This window comes from Glycine max, chromosome 3 (genome assembly GCF_000004515.6).
Source record: "Glycine max cultivar Williams 82 chromosome 3, Glycine_max_v4.0, whole genome shotgun sequence".
In the NCBI taxonomy this organism is placed as follows: domain Eukaryota; kingdom Viridiplantae; phylum Streptophyta; class Magnoliopsida; order Fabales; family Fabaceae; genus Glycine; species Glycine max.
In genome coordinates, this window is record NC_016090.4 from 35,257,448 (window position 1) to 35,279,553 (window position 22,106).

Genomic DNA, 22,106 nt, shown 5'->3' on the forward strand with positions numbered 1-22,106 from the left:
ATCCACAAATATGGATATTTTTGCCATCTCTAATTATCTCGCTTAATTAATTTTGTTCTCCGAGTAAGAGCCAAACCGCTACACAATTTTGCCAACTTGAAAACTAATCACAATCAAGGAGCTAATGAACCTTCTCTCTGCTTCAGCTAAACAGGAGTATGCACTATGCACCAATGTTCTTCTATAAAATTATATATAGACACGTATAAGAAAGCTGCAACATATCCACTATTTGTTATGTCGTGCTACAGATGTTACAGCCTCTGAAAATTCTTCCATAAACTCTTTCCAAGTTTATACCTATTGTTAGGAATGACATCGTTCTGTGACAAAAGTAATCCTTCACATTTTAGGAAGGGTGACTGCTTAATTTACAAAAATTCTAATCAAGTCAATCATGTATCACAATTTTAGTTGGCCAGAGGTTCTTCCACCTTGCAATTTCTTCCTTGCTATGCAGCTTCCTGATTCCTCCATAAAAACCATCTATTTCATTGCCTTTTTCTATATGATGCTTTCTGTTTATCACGGTTTGTCTCCATCTGGACCCAGCAGTGTACTGTGTGAACTCCAAAATCACTATATCTGTTGTCAGCAACACTTTCCTTTTGTCAGTTATACAGCTAAAACTTCGTTTTGCAAGTAGCACAACCAGATGGGGTAACACATTCTTTATGAGTTTATAAGACCAAAAGTTCTTAACATAAGGCTATAATAGCTTATAATTTTGCCTTATTTGCAACTTTGTTCTTGTTTTCCGTATGATGAAAGCCCAAATTCTATTATACCCTTGATTTGAACTTCAGAAAAATATAAGAAAAGCTGTTTAATTCTGTTTACTACAAGTTACAATTCAATGTAAAAGTGAATTCTCTTACCATTATAGTGACAATGGCAATGGTTCCCATGTCCTTGACATTGTTCCAAATGACCAATGACACCATACCACCAACCTACAATAAAACACCTCAAAAATTATTCAATCAAAATAATCCAATGCATATATATCATGACCAAATTTAATATTAATATTAGTTCTTGACAAAAGTATGATTGAACCATTTAGTGGAGATAATTAATAAATTAGTCCAACAAGTGAACAAGGCTGAGACATACCATAAGGAAATTCTTTGTTTCTTCTCCACTGAATCTCAATGTGATCTCCAGGTCTCAAGTCATCCAAACAGTCAGAGATGTGAAGAGCATGTGGAGAAGTAGCAATTGGTGGCACTCTTAGCCGGTCCCATTGTATGTTTTCCTCAGTTGTCCATCTCCCATGAGGCGAGTACCTGCCACAAAAGCATGGACTTATTAACCTTTAAAAATTTAGGAAAAGAAGCCATCCAATAAAAGGTTAAGCTGTTAAGATTTTGGTATGTCATCAAATTCTAACCACAGGAATAGTAGGGCATGTACACATAGACAAGTAGTTTGGTATCTAATCTCAACTTTGAAGGAGTCAACTTTTCCACATACCTTGCCAGAAAAGTGTCGGATCGAGAATCATAGCATAGTTGGGCATCATAACATGAGAGCATGAACCCAGCATGACCATTCTGAAAAGGGAAAGTGTGAAACAATTACACAAAATTCCCAAAAAGGAAGACAAATGTTAGCTTGTTAGTGTTAGTTTTTGTTAAGAGTGAATTGAACTCGCGACCTTTTCTCTCTTACCTTCTCCCTTAACCATCAAACTCACCTTATATCTCCACATAATATTGGTATTTAGTCATTGAGATTAAGAGAAGCATAAAAGTCATGAATCAGATTATGTGGCTCCAATTACCTCACGGTTATAGACTTGAGCAGGGAACCAAAATTTGCCACTTTCAAGAGAAAGATATAAAGCTGCTATTGAATCTTCTGGTAATGAGCTACTTGACTCTGTGCCCTTTTCTGATTTTGCTTTGATCCATATGAAGGGGAGAAAACCACCACGAAGGAAAGCAAATATTCCTTTCTGATTGTGCTGGTTGGAGGAGATTTTTTCTCTGTTCTTGGAAGCTACATGCCATTTCCATTGCCTATAAGCAGCATCACCAAACACCTTACCCCATTTCCTCTCCATGTGTTTCTTCCATAAATGATCACTCCTACATCTATCCCTCAGAGATGTGCACACTGTTGCCACCCTGCATAATTCAGCTGGTGAAAGGTGCTCAAGGATGCATTCCAATGGCAAATCAGGCAAATCCAAGAGAGAAACATTCCCCTCCTCCTCCTCATTCTCCACCTTAGACACTAAACTATTCTTTTTCAATAACATGCCAAGAGAAAACTGAAAAAAACTAAAAGGGGTGGTGCCTGTTGTGCTTCCTTTCTTGAGCCTAGAAACTAACCAACTTGAAAGACTCCCCCAAAACCCAATTGACCCTGGTTTGATCCCTCTCTCCCCTGATGAGAAAGGCCTGCTGGTGAAAGACTTGGAAAGGATGAGAAAGGAGACGAAAGATATGAGGAAGTAAAGCATTGTAATTGAAGGCTTCGTATATCAAAAGGGTCTAAATACTAACAGAGATTGGCAGAAACAACAGAAGGGTCAGCAAAGCTGAAACACACACCAATGGTTTCCCTATTAAAAGAGAGAAAAAAAAAGATCCACCAATGGAAGAGGAGAGTGGTGACTTGGCCTTAATGCAGTGCTTTCTTTCAGTGAAGGACTTATCACTTATGTATGTAAAGTTGTAAACTACTACTACACAACCGACAAGCCTTCACAGCTGGTTAGTTAAAGCACTTATCCACATTGAACACAAAAACAATGATGAATGATGCTCCTTAAAAATGTGTTAGTAGCATCTAGACACAGTGAATTCCCACAAAGGAGAGAAACAAGATGTACGGGCAGTGGGAGGCAGCTGTTAAGTGATTGATCATTTGATGGAGAGAGGCTATGAGAGGAGGAGGAGGAGGAGGAGGGGTAGCAAAACAAAGCAAAGCATTATTATAGTATTGGTTAGATTACAATGATGATGATGGCACCAAAAAGAGGCATGGTGGATCCAAATATAAAAACCAATAGAGGCCTGTTTAATCACATGATGCTGGGAATAGAAAGCTGAAAATCTAGGAAATGTATGAGCCACGTGGGATGTGTTAGGCTGTTGCACAATTGCATAAATTAAATGCACCCACCGATCAAATTCAAGATGAAAAAAGAAAAACGACAAAACAAAACAAATAGCTTAATTAGCACAATTATTTAGATGAGAATGTAATACTAGCAACCAGCGCGTGAATTAACTGAGGTAAGTTATTTTAACTAAAATAAAAATCTTAGATTTAACCTATGGACAAAAAAAAATACTAGCAAGTGGGGTCCTCTTAAATTCACCCATAGTTTAATCACACAAAGTCCCCCATTATGGGGTGGTTAAGTTAAAGAAGGAGAAGGAAAGGGACATTTATCTGAACATTGAATGAATGATGGGTTCTGAGGGGTTTAATGAATTAGTACAACAACACAGCTGGGGTGGTGCCATAAAAGTCTCTACCTGTTCCTTAGCCTAACTCCCACCAAACTCTAGTACTCACTGTCCACCCAAAAAGACTCAGACAAGGGATTTTGTGGGATTTCTCAAGAACCAAAATTGTGTCCTTGGGTTGATTAAGACCTCATAAAAATCGATCATATTTATTGCTGTGCTCGCGGAAAGGACACGGGGCCTTGTTCTATGTGATATTTCCTATGTCCTTCAACTTTGTTTCTCACTGCATTAATATTCAATCATCCCTGCCTGCCTAAAATGAAAATGCTCTGATAAGTAACCTTCTTGACACTAGTCTTGTATGCAAGTGAAAATACTTCTTCCCTATTCGAATATAAGAAGAAGAAAAAACTTTTGTCGTAGATAAATCTATTGATATACCAAAAGTTGTTAGTATAAATGCTTCCATACTTGGAATTCTTTAATTAAGATAATTTTTTATGGCAAAAGAAACAAAAGCACAAATATTATTATCTATGATACTCTCAAACGCTAAATATCAATAAAAAAATATATTTAAAAAAGAGTTTATGAGAGTATCATAAATATAACCAAATATTATATGATGTTAACTAATTTAAATAATTTTTTCTTATATTCATAATTCATAACAGATCATAAATATTTATTTTTATATCATAAATTAAAATACATAATTTAGAGAATGAGTTCTTACTCTTTTACTTAAATATTTTCAATATTCTCTCTTTTGGATGTACATTTCAAAATTACTCTCACGACTAGTAAAATATATTATCTCTTGCACATCTCAAACTGCTTTTCTTTCCTTTTGTATACTTGATCTTCTTAACACATTTCTCTTTCAATAAAATTATATCTTTATTTTTAAATTAAATTTTAATATATATTTTAAAAAATTATCAATAGTTAAAAGTAACATTATATTATAATTTAATTTTTTTCATTATATATCCAATATATAATTTATATAACGAAAGATAATTATTATAAATTTTAATTATATATTCAAAATATTTATTTATTAGAAATATTAGTTATATAAAAATAAACATTTACCTAGTGTAATGTATAAGATAAAATGCTAGTGTTGAGTAAATTGAGAAAATTTAAATACAAAATTTTAAATATTTTTAGGAAAGTATAAATTAACTCTTTTTATATTTTTATATAATGAATAATTTTTTATAATAAATTCATTGTATTTTTTTCTTTATTAGTATGCTGGTGCATTGGTTATAAAAATAATAATTGATACACTTTTAAAATATTTTTATAATTCTTTTTTTATCAAACGAAACTCATGTGACTCAGATGAAATTTTCGTAATAATTCATACATACATTTTACTTATAAGTATTTTGTGAAAGAGTATTATTAATACTTGCTAAATGATCTTATCATAAATATTTTTAAAATATTTAACTTAATTTGTTTATAGGAAACTTATGTATTTTTTAGGAAAGAAACTTGTGTCTTCTTATCACTGCAACAATGACAACCATTTAAATTACCTCCTCAAAATCGCTTTCCTTGTTAATTAAGTATACAACGACGTTACTTAATTAGACGTCTGGTTTATACATATTCTTTTATCACTTAAGATGTAGAAATGACATAATTTTTTTGTGTGCGTTTACAATTTTTGAGAAATATTAGTGACTGCAAATTACTTTATATCAATATCATCAGTATTAAAAAAAAATTAAAAAAAAAATCATCTCGCAGTAAGCAGTTAATTCTGAGTGTACCATTTTAGACATATGCAAATGGTTGAATTAGAACGTGGATAGGCAAGACAAAGTCGATAAAAATATGGTATGAGAAATTGTATTCGTATAATTAATTTGTATACTTTTATAAAATAAAGAAGAAGATGAGAGAACAAGGAAAAATGATATAGGACTATAAGTACAAGTATTCTACGAGAAAATGTTCTCAATATTAAAAAGATCTTTTTTTTACTCAAATATTAAAAAGATTTTTTCACGTGAAACTCATTAAACATAAAAACATGGGAGACTTATTTTAAGCTTTTGAAAACTTGTACTATTAGAGTGAAAATTAAAATTGCTAAAATTCTTAAAATTGATTTGAAATAAGCACAATAAAATCTATCAAGAAGGAGTTAAACAACTCTAATGGTATGTATAATTGGAGATACTCAAAATAAGCGAGTCACTTCAGTTTTTTTTTTTTATAAAAAAAAGATCGTAAGTATATTTTATAGAGATAATTTTGCTTGTTATAAAAAAATTACTATAGACGATAAAAAAAAAATCTTCAATTTTTTTTATTTCCTCCAAATATTTAACTTAACTATATATTTTGCATGATTCATATTTTAGATTATTATTAGTTAAATTAAAACAACCCTACATCCATACTCATTACTAGTTGCTTAAGACTTCTACAAATTTTCTATATTATAAATAAATTTGATTTATCATTAATTTATATTGTTAGTTTCTAAAATTTATTGTAATGGTTTTATTAATTTTTTTAATCTTTTCTGACACTTTAAAATAAAATTATGGTCATAATAATAAGTAATAATTTTGTCTTTTGTATTTTTTTAAAATTTTTGTATCTAAGTTATTCTCGTATTTATTTTAATGATTATATCCTTTAAAATTATATTGATTTCTTTTTCAACTATTTTTTAAAGCCATATCTACACATTACTTGGGCCACGCTTGATTCAATTTTTTATTTGAAAATTACTTTAAAGTTCTAAAGACCTCTAAAAATGAAAGTAGAAGCTATTTTGCCATTTTTATTTCTTGTACCTTAAAAGAAAGCATGAGAGAGAGAGAGAGAGAGAATTGAAAATAGAAAAAGAGAGAGTGTGGTTTAGGAAGAGAAAGAATTACTAGAGAAGCTATTTTTCTTTTCTTTTTAAGTCTCTTCACCTGGTTATTATTTTTTAGACAGTTCTCTCTCTCTCTTGTTTTATAAAAATTAAGCTAATTACTATTTTTAAACCTTTTCTATTAAAAACATGTATTCGGCTCTATTTTCTCCTTTTAAGGAGAAGGTAAAAAAAAAATTCTAAAGTAAACATTTCCTTGTTTTAAACAAACGTTATAATCGTACCATAAGTGAAGATAGATTAGACTTAAACTTGACGTTAGTTAAAAATATATTATCTATGTTTTGACGTGTTTATTTGTTATAGGTCCTTTTTAAAGACATGACTTAACGTACAAGCTTATTTAAGATTATATTTTGTGATAATTTAACATCAATTGAAATAAAAGTAGGTGTACTAGAGGTTACCTAATCAAGTTTAACTTAATTGTTTGTATATGATATAAACAATTTTGAAAGTCTAATATGACATTTAATTATGATAACTTATTTAAAACATATTTATGAATAAATTTATAAACTTACTCTTTGTGTAAGTTAATATGCTTAACATTTAAAAAGATAAATAAATATATGATTTTAATATGTTATAACAAATTTAATATGTGATACATAACAAAAATTTAATATAACAATAATACTAAAAATAAATATTTATTAAAATAAGTTGGCTTTTTAAGCCTAATTATTTTTTTAATAGTCTAAAGTTTGACATTTTGAAATAAATAAACTATATAAATCCTTAGTCTAGTTTCTAAGAAAAGCGTTAATCTTGCAGTAAAAAAAAAACAACTTAAGTCTATTACTAGACCTAGAACCTTATCAAGTGACTCACCCTTAGTAAAAAAAAAAAAACACATAGGAGAACTAGTAAATTAAAAATAATATAAATACAAACCAATAAGTATTGACAAAACGTCAATATTGACATTGTAAGTGGTCCTCTTAGAACTATTTTGATATATCGTGTCGTAGTCTCGTTGATAGCCTTAAATATATCATATCATCTAGTAATTTAATAATTTATATAAAGATAAGATATAAAATAAAAATTATAAAGATATCTACATTTGAATTAATCTTGTTTGAAAAGAATTTCACTAAGAAAAGCCAATTGTATTAAATTATAAATATTTCCCACTCCATCATTGCCATAAAAGATGCCCACGAATATAAAAAGAGAGAGAGAGACAAAACTTGGTTTACATATTTATTCCACCGGTTCAATGAGAACTATTGCTGCATAAAGTTTCAATTTTTTTTTTGTAAACAAGTAAAATTGATGATATAATAATATTAAATATTTTATTTTTAAATGAATCTATTTTCATAATACTTGTTAAATCATCTTAATATTATTGCGTTTCTTAAAAATAAATATTGAATAATTATTTATATTTTAATATGATAAATACTTTTTAAATATTTAACTTTTATTTTCTCAATCTCTGCAATAAGGACAACCATTAAAATCCCCCCTCGAAATCACTTAAACGTCTATTTTGTATTTGTATATATATTTTTTATCACTTAAGATGTACGTAGAGATGACATGACCTCGCAGTTAGTAGGTGATAATGCTATATCATAAAACATATTAATTCTGAGCATACTATCTTGAACATTCAAACGTTGAATTAATTAGAACAATTGGATAGGCATAACAATGTCGATAAAAATATGGTATAAGAATTTGTATTTGTATAATTAATTTATGAATTTTCTTATAAAATAAAGAAGGAGATAATAAAACAAGAAAAAAATGGATATATAAGGTACTATGTTCAAACAAAAAAATAATAATTTAATTAAAACTAATATTAAACCTGAATTAATGCACATGATGATCAAGACTTATTTTTATGTAATTATAATTATATTTATAATAAAGAAATATTTTTTAATTATATAAATTATATTTAGATTTATAATAAAAATTTCCTTGTATTTTGATATGTGCAATGTACAAGTCAGATGTTTATTTTATACAATTAAAAATTATAATAAATAATATTTTAAATTTATAAATTATATTATAATTTAAATTCAAAATAAATAAATATTTTAAAATATAAAATATATTTTAGATTTATGATAATCAATTTATTTTGTGATACAAAGCTATTTTAATTTTAACTATTGATATTGTAAAAAAAGATAATTTAGAAGAATTCCTAAAAATGCTCTGATTGAATAATGACTCATAAAAATGCCCTCATTCAATATAGCTATTTTAATACATTCAAAGAGAGTATTATGATATGAGCTGCTGGTAATTTAAAAAGGATATACGGTTAAGAAATTCAAACAAGCAGACAAAAAATAAAAATGAAATAGTTTGAGATGATTGACAAAGATGTATTTTGGCTAATTGCAGATAAAATGTGTAAAATGTATCTCTTAAGATTATAATGGTTCAGCCATTTAAGTCATTAATAAACTGTAGTTGATGGCAACGTACGTATTAAAATAGACAAGAGAGACATGCATTAATTTGATGCGAGAAAAGTAGGTTTAAGAAGAGACCCAACGAATGTTCATTTTATCCGTTCCTTCAATTTAATAATTTATTTTTCTTGGTTAGTCTGGGTGACCAACTTTCTACTTAAAAGATAACCTCCTCACTTCTCTGATCATCTATTAGGCCAACTACCTTTGTGTAATCAACTAATCATATTGTTACATCTAAAATTCTATGGCCAAAATTATATTGGAACTTTCAAGGCAATGATACAAAGAAAAATAATTATAATTTGGAATTAAATATTTTTTATCCTTATAATATAAAATTGTTTTGCTATAGTTCTATTATTATTTAATTTTAGTCTATTTCGTTTCTCATTAAATTTGTTTTTCTTCCTTTTAATCCTTAATGTTACCACTGTTTTAGTCTCTATAAAATTGTAAAGAAAATTTATACTAGTTGCTTTAATATTTGAAGATTTTAATTTTAATTTATGTTATTTAAGAAACATCAAACTTGTTTAATTTTTCATTATCTATCAGGTATATATGTCATCACTTAGCAAGGATAAAGACTAGAAAAAAATTAAATGGACCAAAATTGACAAAAAATAAAATATATGAAAAACAAAACAAAAATTATATAAGTAATAAAAAATGAATAAGCCTTATAGTAATATGATAATGAGAATTCTACCAATTATATTCTTTAAGGCATCTTTCCACATAAGGTTGTTAACAACTTCTAATATTATGCCGTACCTACTTTGTTCAATAAAATAGAATTGTTACATGAATCGCATATAGGGATTTTGTAAATAATATAGGGCTTGGTGGGGGACCCAAGAGTTTGGGGATCCTGGTCTAGCAAGAAAACCATGTTAAAGAATTGAAGAAACCGAAATTTGATTTTGATGCCCCATATCTTTGAGTTATTCATATTATATATGAAGAGTAAAAGACAAGTAGGCCACCATACACACTAGCAAGTAACCCACCAAAACCTTTCAGAATTTCTATGATGTCATCTATTGAGTTTCGAGATGGAATCCACATGAAACATAATATTGAAAAGAAAACACCCAAGTGGAACTTTTCTTTCTTCTAATCAAAATCCCAAAGTTTGATGTCATGAATCAATTTAGAGATATCACTGTAACACATTCTTTTAAAAGCATTTTCTGATCTTAAACATAATTTTTTTATTGATTAAAATTTATTAAAAATAATAAAATTTTATATATCTCACATTATATTTAATATTATTTTTCCCTCTTAATTTTATAAATTTTAATCAATCAAAATATATGTTAAGAAAGTATGCTAAAAAAATATGCTCCTAATACTCCTCTATCAGGGTTTGCTTTAACAGGTTATTCAATGAAGCCATGAGACATTGGCATAGGGATATAATTTGTCAATATTTTTTCTTCTTCCTTAATGACAAATTGACAAGTATCCCTATCTTATAGTTATCATTATAAGATTTTATTTTAGATAGTGAAGAAGATCAATAATTTAATTTTAATATATGGTTAGTGTTTATGTTATTAACTAATAAAATCATATCTCAAGTTTCTATTAATTAAGTCAATTATAAAACTAATCTTTAGTCTAAGACCTAGTAATCTTTGATAATGCTTGTATACACATGACATTATTACCAAAACTAATTAAATTGAGAATCAACACAGAAAAAAGTGGCATAGATAACATTAAATAAAAAAAAGGTGAACATGAAAGTGGTATAGATAACATAATTAAGAACATTATTTAAAAACAAAAAATAATTATCAAAACGGAGGAGGGATCAAAATGAATAAATTCTTTGTTTGAGCCTATCTGATTCCACATATCCTGAAGGGTTGATTGATAGGGAACCAAAAGAAAGAACAAAATATACTGCTAACATACAATGTATGAGTATCGATCAGTTTGTGGTGCTGGAAATTTGTAAAGAATAAGAACAAACCAAAAAAAAATAATTACAATAAAGGGCTGCTACATATTAGGTTAAATATATAATGTTGCATACGCATGCTTCAAAATGTTTTTCAGGTAATCAGCCGAAAGGAAAAAGAATTGAGTGCGATATCTCATCTAGCCCAGAAAAGAAAAACATATCATGTTGGTCCTACTAACATGCATATTCTATATATCAAATTCTGTATATCCAGTTCTTTGTTTTTTTATATTCAAAGTCAGGCAAACAAAAACAACTTCTAGCTAGGTAAGAGAATTTAATTGCCAAGGTAAGCAAAATGGGTCGTCACACTTCATTCACAGAATTAAAGTATCCACTACTACTTTATTATAAGTATTTTGATGACAACAATTAGTATAAAGTAATTAAGGAAACCGTTATAAGTATCGGACAACGCACGTAACTAACCGTAATAAGTATATATTTTAATTTTGATGATTAAAGCTTCCACTGATATTGGGCATATATGTATGCTCATAACGACAAATGAGCATGCATGAGTAATGGATTCATAGTGTTTCATAGAAAACAAATATTTCATTTTTTTTGTAAATTCTCCATGCTTTTGGATCGAGCACTAGCTTGCTTAGGTAACCAAGCACTTCCAATATATTCCCAAAATTTAAGGCAAACTTCTACTTTACTAAAAAGAGACCCAAGTAGCATTGTTGGATTTGGGACGCATTAATGTTATATATTGAGGTGTCAACGTACGCATAAAGGGATACAAAAAGCAATTGTAAAAGGAAACCAACATAAATAACTACTGGTCCAGAATCCAATTTTGGTATAGGAGTGTCTCGTGAACAAATTGCAACTTGCAAGGTATTTCTTTTCTCTTCTTTAATTTGAGATGGGAAAAAAAGATGCAGAAGAGTGGTGTTGTGGGGGAAGAGGCCTAGGGACTACTTTGTAATCAACACTAAATTAAATTATCACAAACAAAGATTTATTTTTTCTTTAATAAAATTATGAGGTTACAATAAATAAGATCTAACATAATTCGTAGATGAAAGAATTTTTTAAGCATGTCAACGTAAGTTTGTTTATCTCATAGTGTATATAAAAAAATACTTGATTTAAAAAGACAAAATCTACTTTAAATGTGAGTTATATAATTGTCATTATTAGAATTAGGAATCTCAAATCAATCTAACTCAATCGGTCTTTATTTTTTCTTCTTTTGTAGATTTATATGTATGTTTGATTTTCTTAATCATTAATTTCTTTTAATATATTTTTATTTGTATTTCTAAATTAAATTTCAATGTTTTTAATTTTTTTATCAAATAGTTAAAAATAATCTTATAGCACAGTATAATTATTTATTATAAATCTAAAACAATACTTATATGTTCAAACTTATTTATTTATTATAAATTTTAAGTATAACATAATTTATATATTAAAATATCTATTGGTTATAAAATTTTATTATATAATAAGTATTTATTTTGTGTACTATTACACATGCTAAAATACTAGTTTGATAGGAGTAATAAAAATGATTATAATTTTCTTATAAAAAATGATTTGTTATATTAATAATTAACTGAGATTAGTTTGGTCGGGAAAAAAGAGATCAGACCAATTAAATTAAATAGGCTCCAATCAGGTTATTTTTTGGAAAAAAAATAGTTTTATTCAAACAAAACCAGTCTTACAAAACTCAAGTTGTTTGATTTGAGTTGGATTATCACATCACATAAAAGATAACTTTGTAAACATTGACCTCTTAGTGATAAAACAGTGATTTAAAATTAACATCGAAAAAATCTGAGTGAATTTAAAATTTAATGATTCAATTATTGACTTGATCGAACTAGTAATTACTATCTTTTATTACTTTTACTCGACACAAGCCAATTTTTAATTCTGGGTTGGGTTAGAATGTGAGTTTACTTGAATTAGTGCCTTAATCTTTAACTTTTAGATGTAGAATTGATCATTTGTTTTAAAATATTGATTAAGATTCAAAAAACTCAAATTAATTATTTATAAAGCTCTAAAATTATCAAAAAAAATTGTAATTATAATTTTTTTTAAAAATGCAAAAACTTTAGAATTTAAAATTAATAAGATAAATTCGAATTTAAAGTTTCAATTTGGGACGTTCCAATGCGATCCTTTCATATTGTCACCTGCATTCTGCTACCCTTGGTCAATCTTTTATGGCTATGGAATAAATGCCATCAACACAAGAAAAGAAGACTAATAAATGGCCGTCAAATAATAATTAGGGAGTGAGGAACACGAGATTAAGACACCTATGTTGTTACGTGGACTTTTTCTTCAACAGAAGAGAGGGACAAAACAAACAAGAGATTAGGACCCTTCTTTGCGTTTGAGTTCGAAATGGATGCCCATTAGCACAAGGAAACAAGGCTATAGGATACCCAATTGCTTTGTGACTGGTGAGGAACACCAGACCAAGATTTGAAGGTTGCGTGGACATTTTCAACCACACAAGATATGGCACAAGGGAAACCCCTAATGGTGTTTGTTTCCAACTCCAACTATTTCAAACCAGTTGCTTGGATTGACTCAACGCTTTTATATCTGAAAGCTTGAACAAGTATGGCAAAAGAACTTGCATTGGGCCATTGTTCCTTATTAGGAGTATTTTTCTTAGTGAGCCTAAGAAATATCTATTATTTATTTTTTTACTTTGAGGTTCAAATTATTGAACGTTAAGGTTTTGACACAACTATTAAAAAATATAATTAAGAAAAAAATGTTATGTATTAATAGTGTAAATTTTTTTTATATAATTGTCTAATTACAACTCATTATGTATGATAAATTTATTGACTTTTAAAATAATTACCTTAAAATAATTTAAACTGTGATTTCTGATTGAATGATAATATAAAACTAGTGTATAAACATTAAATTCAATAATTAATTTATCGAATTTCAAAGAAAATATTAAACAACTTTTTGATATACCCTTTATTTATCTAGTTAATGATTTATTTATTCTTCCTATATATTATTCTTACTAAATATTGATTAAGGATAGTCTTAAAAATAATATTAATGTGTGTTGATTTTGAAAAATGACATATTTTGAAATAATCTTTTTCTTCTCAAATGTCATATAATCTAGAATGGAGGCTGTATTTGTTTTTATAAATATTATAAATATTTCATTTTATTTGTTTCATTTTGTAATGATTTGACAAAAATTATAAAATATTATTTCCATTGTAAATTTGTATATAAATTATGAATGAAACGAAAATATTAGTATTATATAAAGGAAGAATTTACATTTTATAGCATTTCATGATTTCTTCAATAGTTATGAATGAAGAAAATAGAGGATATAACGAGTAGTTTTTGAAAGAAAAAAAGTCATTTGGTGGGAAGAAAGGAAATAAAGAGTAAGAAAACAATAAAGAAGGAGGTTGAAAAAAAATAATTTTCTATTTTGCCATACTACATGAAGAACATTCATACTAAATTTTTGGTTGGTTAACACCGAGCATTAAATGTAAGGCATGTGGTGAAGGTTTGCAAAAATAAAGTGAACCAACATGGACCGTAAGTCTAAGTTGTTGAGTATAAAGAATAAAATAAGAAACATTTATTTGCCGCTACTTGTTATTCTAGAAGCAATAATAAAGAGGTTATAGTTTATAAACAATGAGTGCACAAATCATGACTCAAAATAGTTTTTTCAAGGAATTGAGTAAGTCTTATTTACCCCCAAAGTCACCACTAGGAACGAAGAAAGTGTACGATGTAAAAAAATAAATAAGTTGTTGGTATTGAAACTTCCTAAAGTACTACATATATTTCAGATGTTTTATTTGTGCATGAGATAAATCATTTTTTTAGTGTGAGACAAATGTTAGAAATGAAATACTCCTCGTGTTTTAAATATATGAGCTGCCCCATATTTAATCCTTCTGGATATGAGCTAATGTCCGTTAAATGAGACATAAATATTTTCCCTTAGAATGGAAGAAAAAAAATCACGTATGTTTTTTTAATGTTGTTTAAAAGAAAGTTGCATTGTGAATTTTAAAAATGTGTCACTTGTGGGGGGTATGATCAGAATCAGAGGTGAGATTCAAATGGATCCACAACAAAAGTTTCTAAGGAAAGGTTGGCCATCTTTTGGCGACAACAAACTCGAGGAGAAGAAGGAGAGCAAGGTTTTGAAGTTTTATGTGGAATTTGTTTTCATGGGTCATGGAAGTTGCAACAATCATGTTAATTGCTTTGAGAAATACAGAAGGTAAATCTCTTAATTGACAAGACATGGTTGGGATTAACATTCTCCATCTTATCAAGTCAACAATAAATTTCGTTAGAGGAGAACAATGTTGGTAATGATATAGTAGTTGTCATGGCTCATCTAGCGTCTAAAGCTAAAGTCCTTCGAGATAAAAATAAAAAATAAAAATTGGATTAAGACAGTTGTAATCATTCTTGTTCCGGGTGATGTAATTTCTATTAAGCTAGGGGATCTTATCACCACAGATGCTCTCATCTACTTGAAGGTGATCCACCAAATATGTGAGAGTAATAATAGTTCAAATCAAAGCTTGGGGTATTAAAGAAAAATCTCAATGAGTGTGGGAAATTGAGATTTTTGCAACTGTCAAATTAAAATATTAAAGTTTTTGCATTTTTTTCCTTTTCCTTGTAAGTTTGATTAAAGGTTGCTTTTGTTCAGAAAGCTAGATATAATTAAGGGTGTATATATAAATTTATTGTTTTAAAACTTTGATATTTTTAATTTTTGACACTTTTTTTTTTACTTCCATGTATTTTTTTTTACACTCTCTTTTCCTATCATATCACTTATTACATTGACTATTTTTCTCCCTCTCCTAACCATGTCTTACTCAATAAGGTGTATACACATTAAATTGGTGTCAATTTTTACTTTCCTTTTCAAAGCAATAAGACCAATTACCACATACAAGCTACTATTGTCAACTACGTAATGTATCATGTCTTGTGCAAATTCCCTTCAAATTCATCTTACATGGCTTCTTTCCCCCTCCTCCTTTCAAATTAATAAGGAATAGAAGATCAACCAGAGTGTAAGATGTGAGAAACACAAATTCCATCTTAAAGTAAATAGCATATTCTAATTCTCTGCATTACACATACAGGACAAAGGTGCTATGCAAATGTATTAATTGGTCCATGCATATGAATGGTGCACAAAATCTAGTTATCTAGAGGCTAAGAGGTTGTTCCACTTTTCAATCTCCTCTTCCTTATATAGTTTTCTGATTCCACCGAACCAGCGAAGCCGAAATGTAGAACCCTGTTCCACATTTACGTTTCTATTCAACATTGCTCTTCTCATTCTATTCTCGGGCTGATATTGTTTGAACTCCACTACCAACGAATCTTCAACAATGCAGCAATAACATTTCATATTAGACCCGTCTAAAGCAATAAAATAAACTTGTCAAGTATATAAGCAAGATATCTATCCTTGAATTAAAATGAAATCTCATTTGTACACATAAAGGGACTGGATTCGATACCCTTAAGTAAGGTCTCGAATTTAAGTTTCGTGGATGAAAAAAACATAATCAGAAAGATAGAATTTCATTAAAAATTATCAGTCAGATTTTTCGATAGGAATTAGTCACAATAAAATCGATGAATATTCATACCAATAACATGATAAAAAAAAAAAGTAAAATCTTACCACTATATTGGCAATGGCAATGATTCACATTCTGGTTGCATGTTTCCAAATGACCAATTACAGCATACCACCAATCTATAGCTCATTCAAAAGAGAAGTAAATAAATTAATTACACAAATGATTAAGTACTATTTGATTATTTGCTAATCAATGTCAAATTCTAGATATAATGTTATAATAAATAAGAAATGATGTAAAATGGAACATATTCTCTTACTATAAGGGGATTCTTTGCGTCTTCTAATCTGAATCTCAATATGATCTCCTGGTTTCAAATCATTCATAGAGTTAGACATATAAAAAGTCATTGGAGATGTTTCAGCTGGTGCTAATCTCAACCTATCCCGCTGAATATTTCCCTCAATCATTCGCCATCCACCAGTTGGAGACCTGTAAAATATAAAGCATATATGATATGATATATGCCATAATCAGAACAACATATTAAGCTATCATTGTATTGCGGTTAGACTTTTCTTTACGAGGAGTGCTAGGAACACACTCAGAAAAGAAAACGTGTGTCAGAAAGTGTGTTCTTAGCATTTCTCTTCTTTTATATATGTCCAATTAAGTTGTGTGTTGAAGAACAACATAATTATTGACTTGTGCTCCAAATTAAACCAACATCAGACAAAACTTGGAATAATGGGGGATCATTAATTATTGTTCTCAAGGAGTGAAACTATACCTTGACTTGAAGGTGTCCGTTCTAGAGTCATAGCTGACAATAGCATCATAACAGAATAGATTTGTAATCTACAACCAAATTAAGTTATACATGATTTAACTATAGGTTAAAGCAAGGGATAAAATTATAAAAATTAGAATAGTAGCAATTAATCATTAACTAGTGTTACCTTGAACACTTGAACAGGAAACCAAAAAAGGCCACTCTCAAGAGAGATATACAAAGCCATTTTTGAACAATTTTTAAACAAACTAATCAAGTCAATGAAATTTTCCAAATAAGAATGAAAGATAAGGAAAGGCCAAACACCACTGAAAGATCCATAGGATCCACTCTGATTCTGCTGTAACAACAAGAAGCTTTGTGTGTTTATCTTTGTTGTGTGCAACTGCCACTCTTGGTGAGCAACATCACCAAGTAGCCTACCCCATTTGTGCTTGATTTTTTTCTCCCACAAAGCATCACTTCTGATTCTATCCCTCAAACTGGTACACACTTGTGCCACTCTGCACAAATCCTGTGGTGGAAGGCACTCAAGAATGCAATCCAAGGTCCACTCAGGCAAATCTAAGAGAGAAGATACTTTGCAATCTTTTTGCTTATCCAGTTTTGATGCATAATTCTTCTCAGATGACATTATAATTTGTTGAAACCTTAAAGGCTACAGATACCAAGATAATTGCATAAAAAAAAAAAAAAAAGATACCAAGATAGTTTGAAAGGATTTTGCAGCTTCAACCATACAAACCCAAAACTGGAAGAAAGGAAGCAATAAAGTTTCGCTGATTAACATAGCTTTGGCAAGTCAAATTATGTCATTGTCTACATTAAGAATTAACGCCTTAATTTAGTTCATAAATTGTCACTTTTGTCTTAATGCAAAAATAATTTAGTTTCTAAAAGAATATTTTTTATTAATATAGTCCAAAATACAAAAAATGCGTAAAAAAGATCCTATTATTAGATGTGGAACATTAACTTTATCATCCTGTATTTCTGCGTCTAATAGTTCCCCATATTAAATGTCAATTTGATTCTCGAAATAGATGAATAAATTAAAGTTAATGAAGTTCCCCACACTTAATGACACATTTTTATGTACTTTTTACATTTTTAATTATTATTCCAGAATTTTTGTTTTTTCATGAATTAAATTATCACTATTTTACACTTTGACAAAAGTATCATTTGCCCTTAATTTAGTCCTTATCTATGAAGCTTTATTAAAAAATTTAAAAATATTTAGTAAAGATGTATTGAAATTGCTATAAATATCAAATCAGTTAAAAATATTTAACAAAAAATAGTTAAAATAACAAGAGAAAATATCTAAAATAAAATATATTAAAAATAGCATATAACTTTAAATATACATGTTATGGGAATTTATCAAAACTTGGAAAGGATTAAGAGTGTTTTTTTTGGTTATTTTGTGATATAAGTATTTAGGTAAGTGTTGAAAATAGTTTATGAAAATAACTTATGATATGTTCATAAACTATTTACAGTTTTTTAAATAAATTCTATATAATAGTTTATGAAAATGATTTATTTCTATTTTTTCTTCGATTATAATTAAACATAAGAGTCAAGAAGTTAATTTTTTTTATAAAATAAAAAGCTAATTTTTGAAGTGTACAAGACTTGGTCAGGAATATAGACACCTTGGAATGCACCGTTACATGTTTTCGATGACTTCTGCGTCATTTTTCATTGTTTTATTCATCCAACATTCCAGTTATGGACTCTTGGTTGTTGATCTTTAGCATAAGGGCGGTTACGTAATACTAACATGGGAAGTTTTTTTCTTTTTTCTTTTTGGTGAAAAGGGAAGTTTAATAATTAATCTTTTGGGGGTTAGAGTAAACAAGTCTATCTTAATAATTAGATAGATAGCTAGATAGTTCAAACTAAAATTGGCTTTTTTATTTTTCTTTTTTTAACTGTTCGGGTGTTATTCACTTAGTTTGTATTAATATTTAATTTTATTAATATTTAATTTTGTGATTCAATTTAAATGTATGATTTTTAAGGGAGAGAATGATTAGAAAAGGGACAACAGAGAAGTCAAATTCGTCGAGATTTCAAAGTATCACTAGATTTTTTGGAAGAGTTTTTACAATTAAAGAATGTATTCCATAACTTTCTCCTAAAATCAAATCAGGCATTAACTCACGCCAACATATATGAAGTTGAATGAAAATGAGTTTTAGTTTTTTAGGTGGAAAGAAAGATCTAATTATTTCACCGAAACAAAGGTAGAAAAAAGATCAAGGCCTTTTATGTTTGAGGTAACAGATTGCCAACTTTAATATGACATCATGAAAACAACATAGTTTCGCACAAGAAAATAAGGATAGGTTTTTACTCTTATCTTTTTCTCCTTGTCATTGTCTGATACATGATGTTGACCTTGAATACTCTTTAGAAAATAAAATGATGCTCAATTTATCCTTTGGCCACCTTACTGAGGCAACTAATCTCAATTTGGCATAAGGCCTATTTTCAAATATTTTCTCAGACTTAATTTTCGGAATCACAGTCGTTACCTGTGTCGTCTTCTATACCCTCCATTAAAGACTCTGGCCATTGTTATTGGTTACTTCCAACTAGCCAGTGCAACAACGTTTTTGCTAATTACAACTTACCAACTGATCAATATGTAACAAATTCTATTTTGGCACACTTAGGTTTGTGATATGATTAGTTACTTTAGCTGTCATTGGTGATTTTAGTGCATGTTAAAATAGAATTGCAGTAATAAATTATCTCTCTTATTAGGATTACTTAAAATAAAAATTGCGAGAGTGCGCAATGGTAGTAGAATCAGGTGTTGGAGTTTAAATATGAAAGTAAAATCTCAAAAAGTTGATAAGAGAGAAAGATCTATAAACTTATGTCTTTAAGATTTTGGGTTGAAGGTAATAATGTGCTTTTAGGGGAGAAGTACAAACTTAATGCTGAAAATTTTCCAAGTTTTATGATTAAATGAATTCAAATTACATTTGCCTTGATAAATACTACTGGTACATATACATTTGTCCGAGTGAAGATATATTCTTGTGAATCCAAAAGATACATTTTTGTTTGAACAGCAGCGAAGGTATATCAGAAAAGTTGAAGGAGCATCTGAAAGTACATATAGTTTGTCACAATCACAATTATATACAAAGTGGCAAGTAAAAAGAATTAGCATTAACGTGGAAATCATTTAATTTATTAATTAGATCAGAAATATATGTGTATCTTATAATTTAATACTTTTCTTGCTAAGACATCCGACATGAATCAATGAGAAAATCCCAAGGAATCCATTTTATGAATCCTTATGTGAATTTTAGATTTCAATTATTTTACTCTCTATATATAAACTAAGTCAATATGCCATATAAGGAGGATAGTATGGTTATTCCAGGGTTTTCAACTTATCATTAATTTCTTTAAATTGTGAGATATTTTGAATTCTGCAGATTAGCACTTGGTTGTTTTTTTAATAGGATTAGCACTTGGTTTTACTTGATAGATCATTATGCACTTTTATTAATAAGAGAATGAAAGTTTTCAAGATATAAAGCTCAATGTGCATGACAAGTAAAAGTGCTCTCTTTTGTAAGACTTAACAACAATCATTTTCACTAACAAATTAACAATTAATATTAAATTTAAAGAAAAACAAAAACTTAAAGAACAATTCTGTAAAAGTGAATAAATAATAATATCATCAAGCAAGAAAAAAAAAGAGACTTTTAATTTTTTTTCCGATGAATTGGAGACCTGGAATGTGTTCCAAGTAAAATAAGTTAAGAAGAATAATAGGAAAAAAAAATTTAAATATGATTTTAGTGCATATAAATAAGTTTTCACTTTTAGAGCCATCCTACAACTCAAATTGGATTCTTATTTTACTTTTTGTGGCCTTACATTTAAGAACACTTATTACAATGAGTTTAATGATATAAAATAATTTTATATCATTATTCAATCATTATTACTATTAATATGATTTTTAAAATAATTATCATAAAAATCAATAATTTTATCATATATAATAAATATATAATAAATTGTGACAGGAAAACAATGATATAAAAGTGTCAATCAATATATAATCATTTTTCTCTATTACATCTTACTTGCTCAAAGTGAATGTGGGTTCTTAACTTATTTTTTTGCGGGTTCGATCTATTTTTTTTTCTTTTTTTCATCCCAGTTCTTCGGGTTGTTCTATAAGAATTGTTTCTCCAACATGCAAGATAACTCACTCTTATCAGACAAGAGAACTCGGCAAGAACTATTTTTAGTTATAAAATTAAAGAACTACCGTAATAAGCACAAAATACACAAATTACAGAAACTAAAATAAGTTAACAAATATGGTTGGAAATTAGTTAGATTTAGAATAGAGTAGACTTTTATAAGATTTGAACACAGAATTTTTTTTGGTTACAAAGCTGAATTGAAATTTGAAAATGAGAACATATAATGACAACGATTCTGATTTCCAATTAGTATTATTTTCTCCAATTGCTACATCTACCATATGTACGTATGATCTCATTTATTCACCTGGTTTTAGTAACCAACAAAACAAGACAATTTAGAATTTTATACTTACCTTAGTAACAACTTCAATTCTAGTTAGCGGAATCAGACTCCCCCCCTTGGTGGTCGTGGCATGGCTCCACTCCGACATATATAAGACGTGTTCTGAATAAAGTGAGTTATGCAAATAATTGTTATGCTAAACTAAACTACCAATCATTAAAAAAACAAATGTGTTAATTAAAAATATAATAAATCAATATTTTTAACATGTATATTATGTTTTAAATGTACAAAGAATAATTTATATTATAGTATAATATTATTTTTAATTATTGATAATTAATTTTAAAAAATTATTAGAATTTAATATAAAAATAAAATGAAGGAGATAAATAATTAAGAAA

The 22,106-nt window shown here is 28.3% G+C and overlaps 2 protein-coding genes across 3 annotated transcripts; both read right to left on the reverse strand.

Annotated features, from left to right (window-relative positions):
* Positions 1-208: 208 nt before the first annotated feature.
* On the reverse strand, positions 209-3,574 carry LOC100778469 (F-box protein At2g32560). Its single transcript, XM_003521079.5, has 5 exons — positions 1,787-3,574; positions 1,477-1,556; positions 1,117-1,289; positions 879-953; positions 209-585 (listed from the first exon to the last, which is right to left on the reverse strand). Exons 1-5 carry the CDS (start codon positions 2,468-2,470, stop codon positions 392-394), a joined length of 1,206 nt encoding a protein of 401 aa, XP_003521127.1. The 5' UTR covers positions 2,471-3,574; the 3' UTR covers positions 209-391.
* Positions 3,575-15,743: 12,169 nt separating this feature from the next.
* LOC100795992 (F-box protein At2g26850) lies at positions 15,744-17,984 on the reverse strand. Of its 2 annotated transcripts, none has more exons than XM_014773731.3 (5): positions 17,327-17,984; positions 17,158-17,225; positions 16,687-16,859; positions 16,469-16,543; positions 15,744-16,200 (listed from the first exon to the last, which is right to left on the reverse strand). In XM_014773731.3, exons 1-5 carry the CDS (start codon positions 17,792-17,794, stop codon positions 15,980-15,982), a joined length of 1,005 nt encoding a protein of 334 aa, XP_014629217.1. In that variant the 5' UTR covers positions 17,795-17,984; the 3' UTR covers positions 15,744-15,979. The 2 variants fall into 2 exon arrangements, with proteins under 2 accessions (XP_014629217.1, XP_003520488.1); XM_003520440.5 differs by having other exon boundaries at positions 15,744-16,161; positions 17,327-17,975.
* Between the last annotated feature and the right edge of the window lie 4,122 nt (positions 17,985-22,106).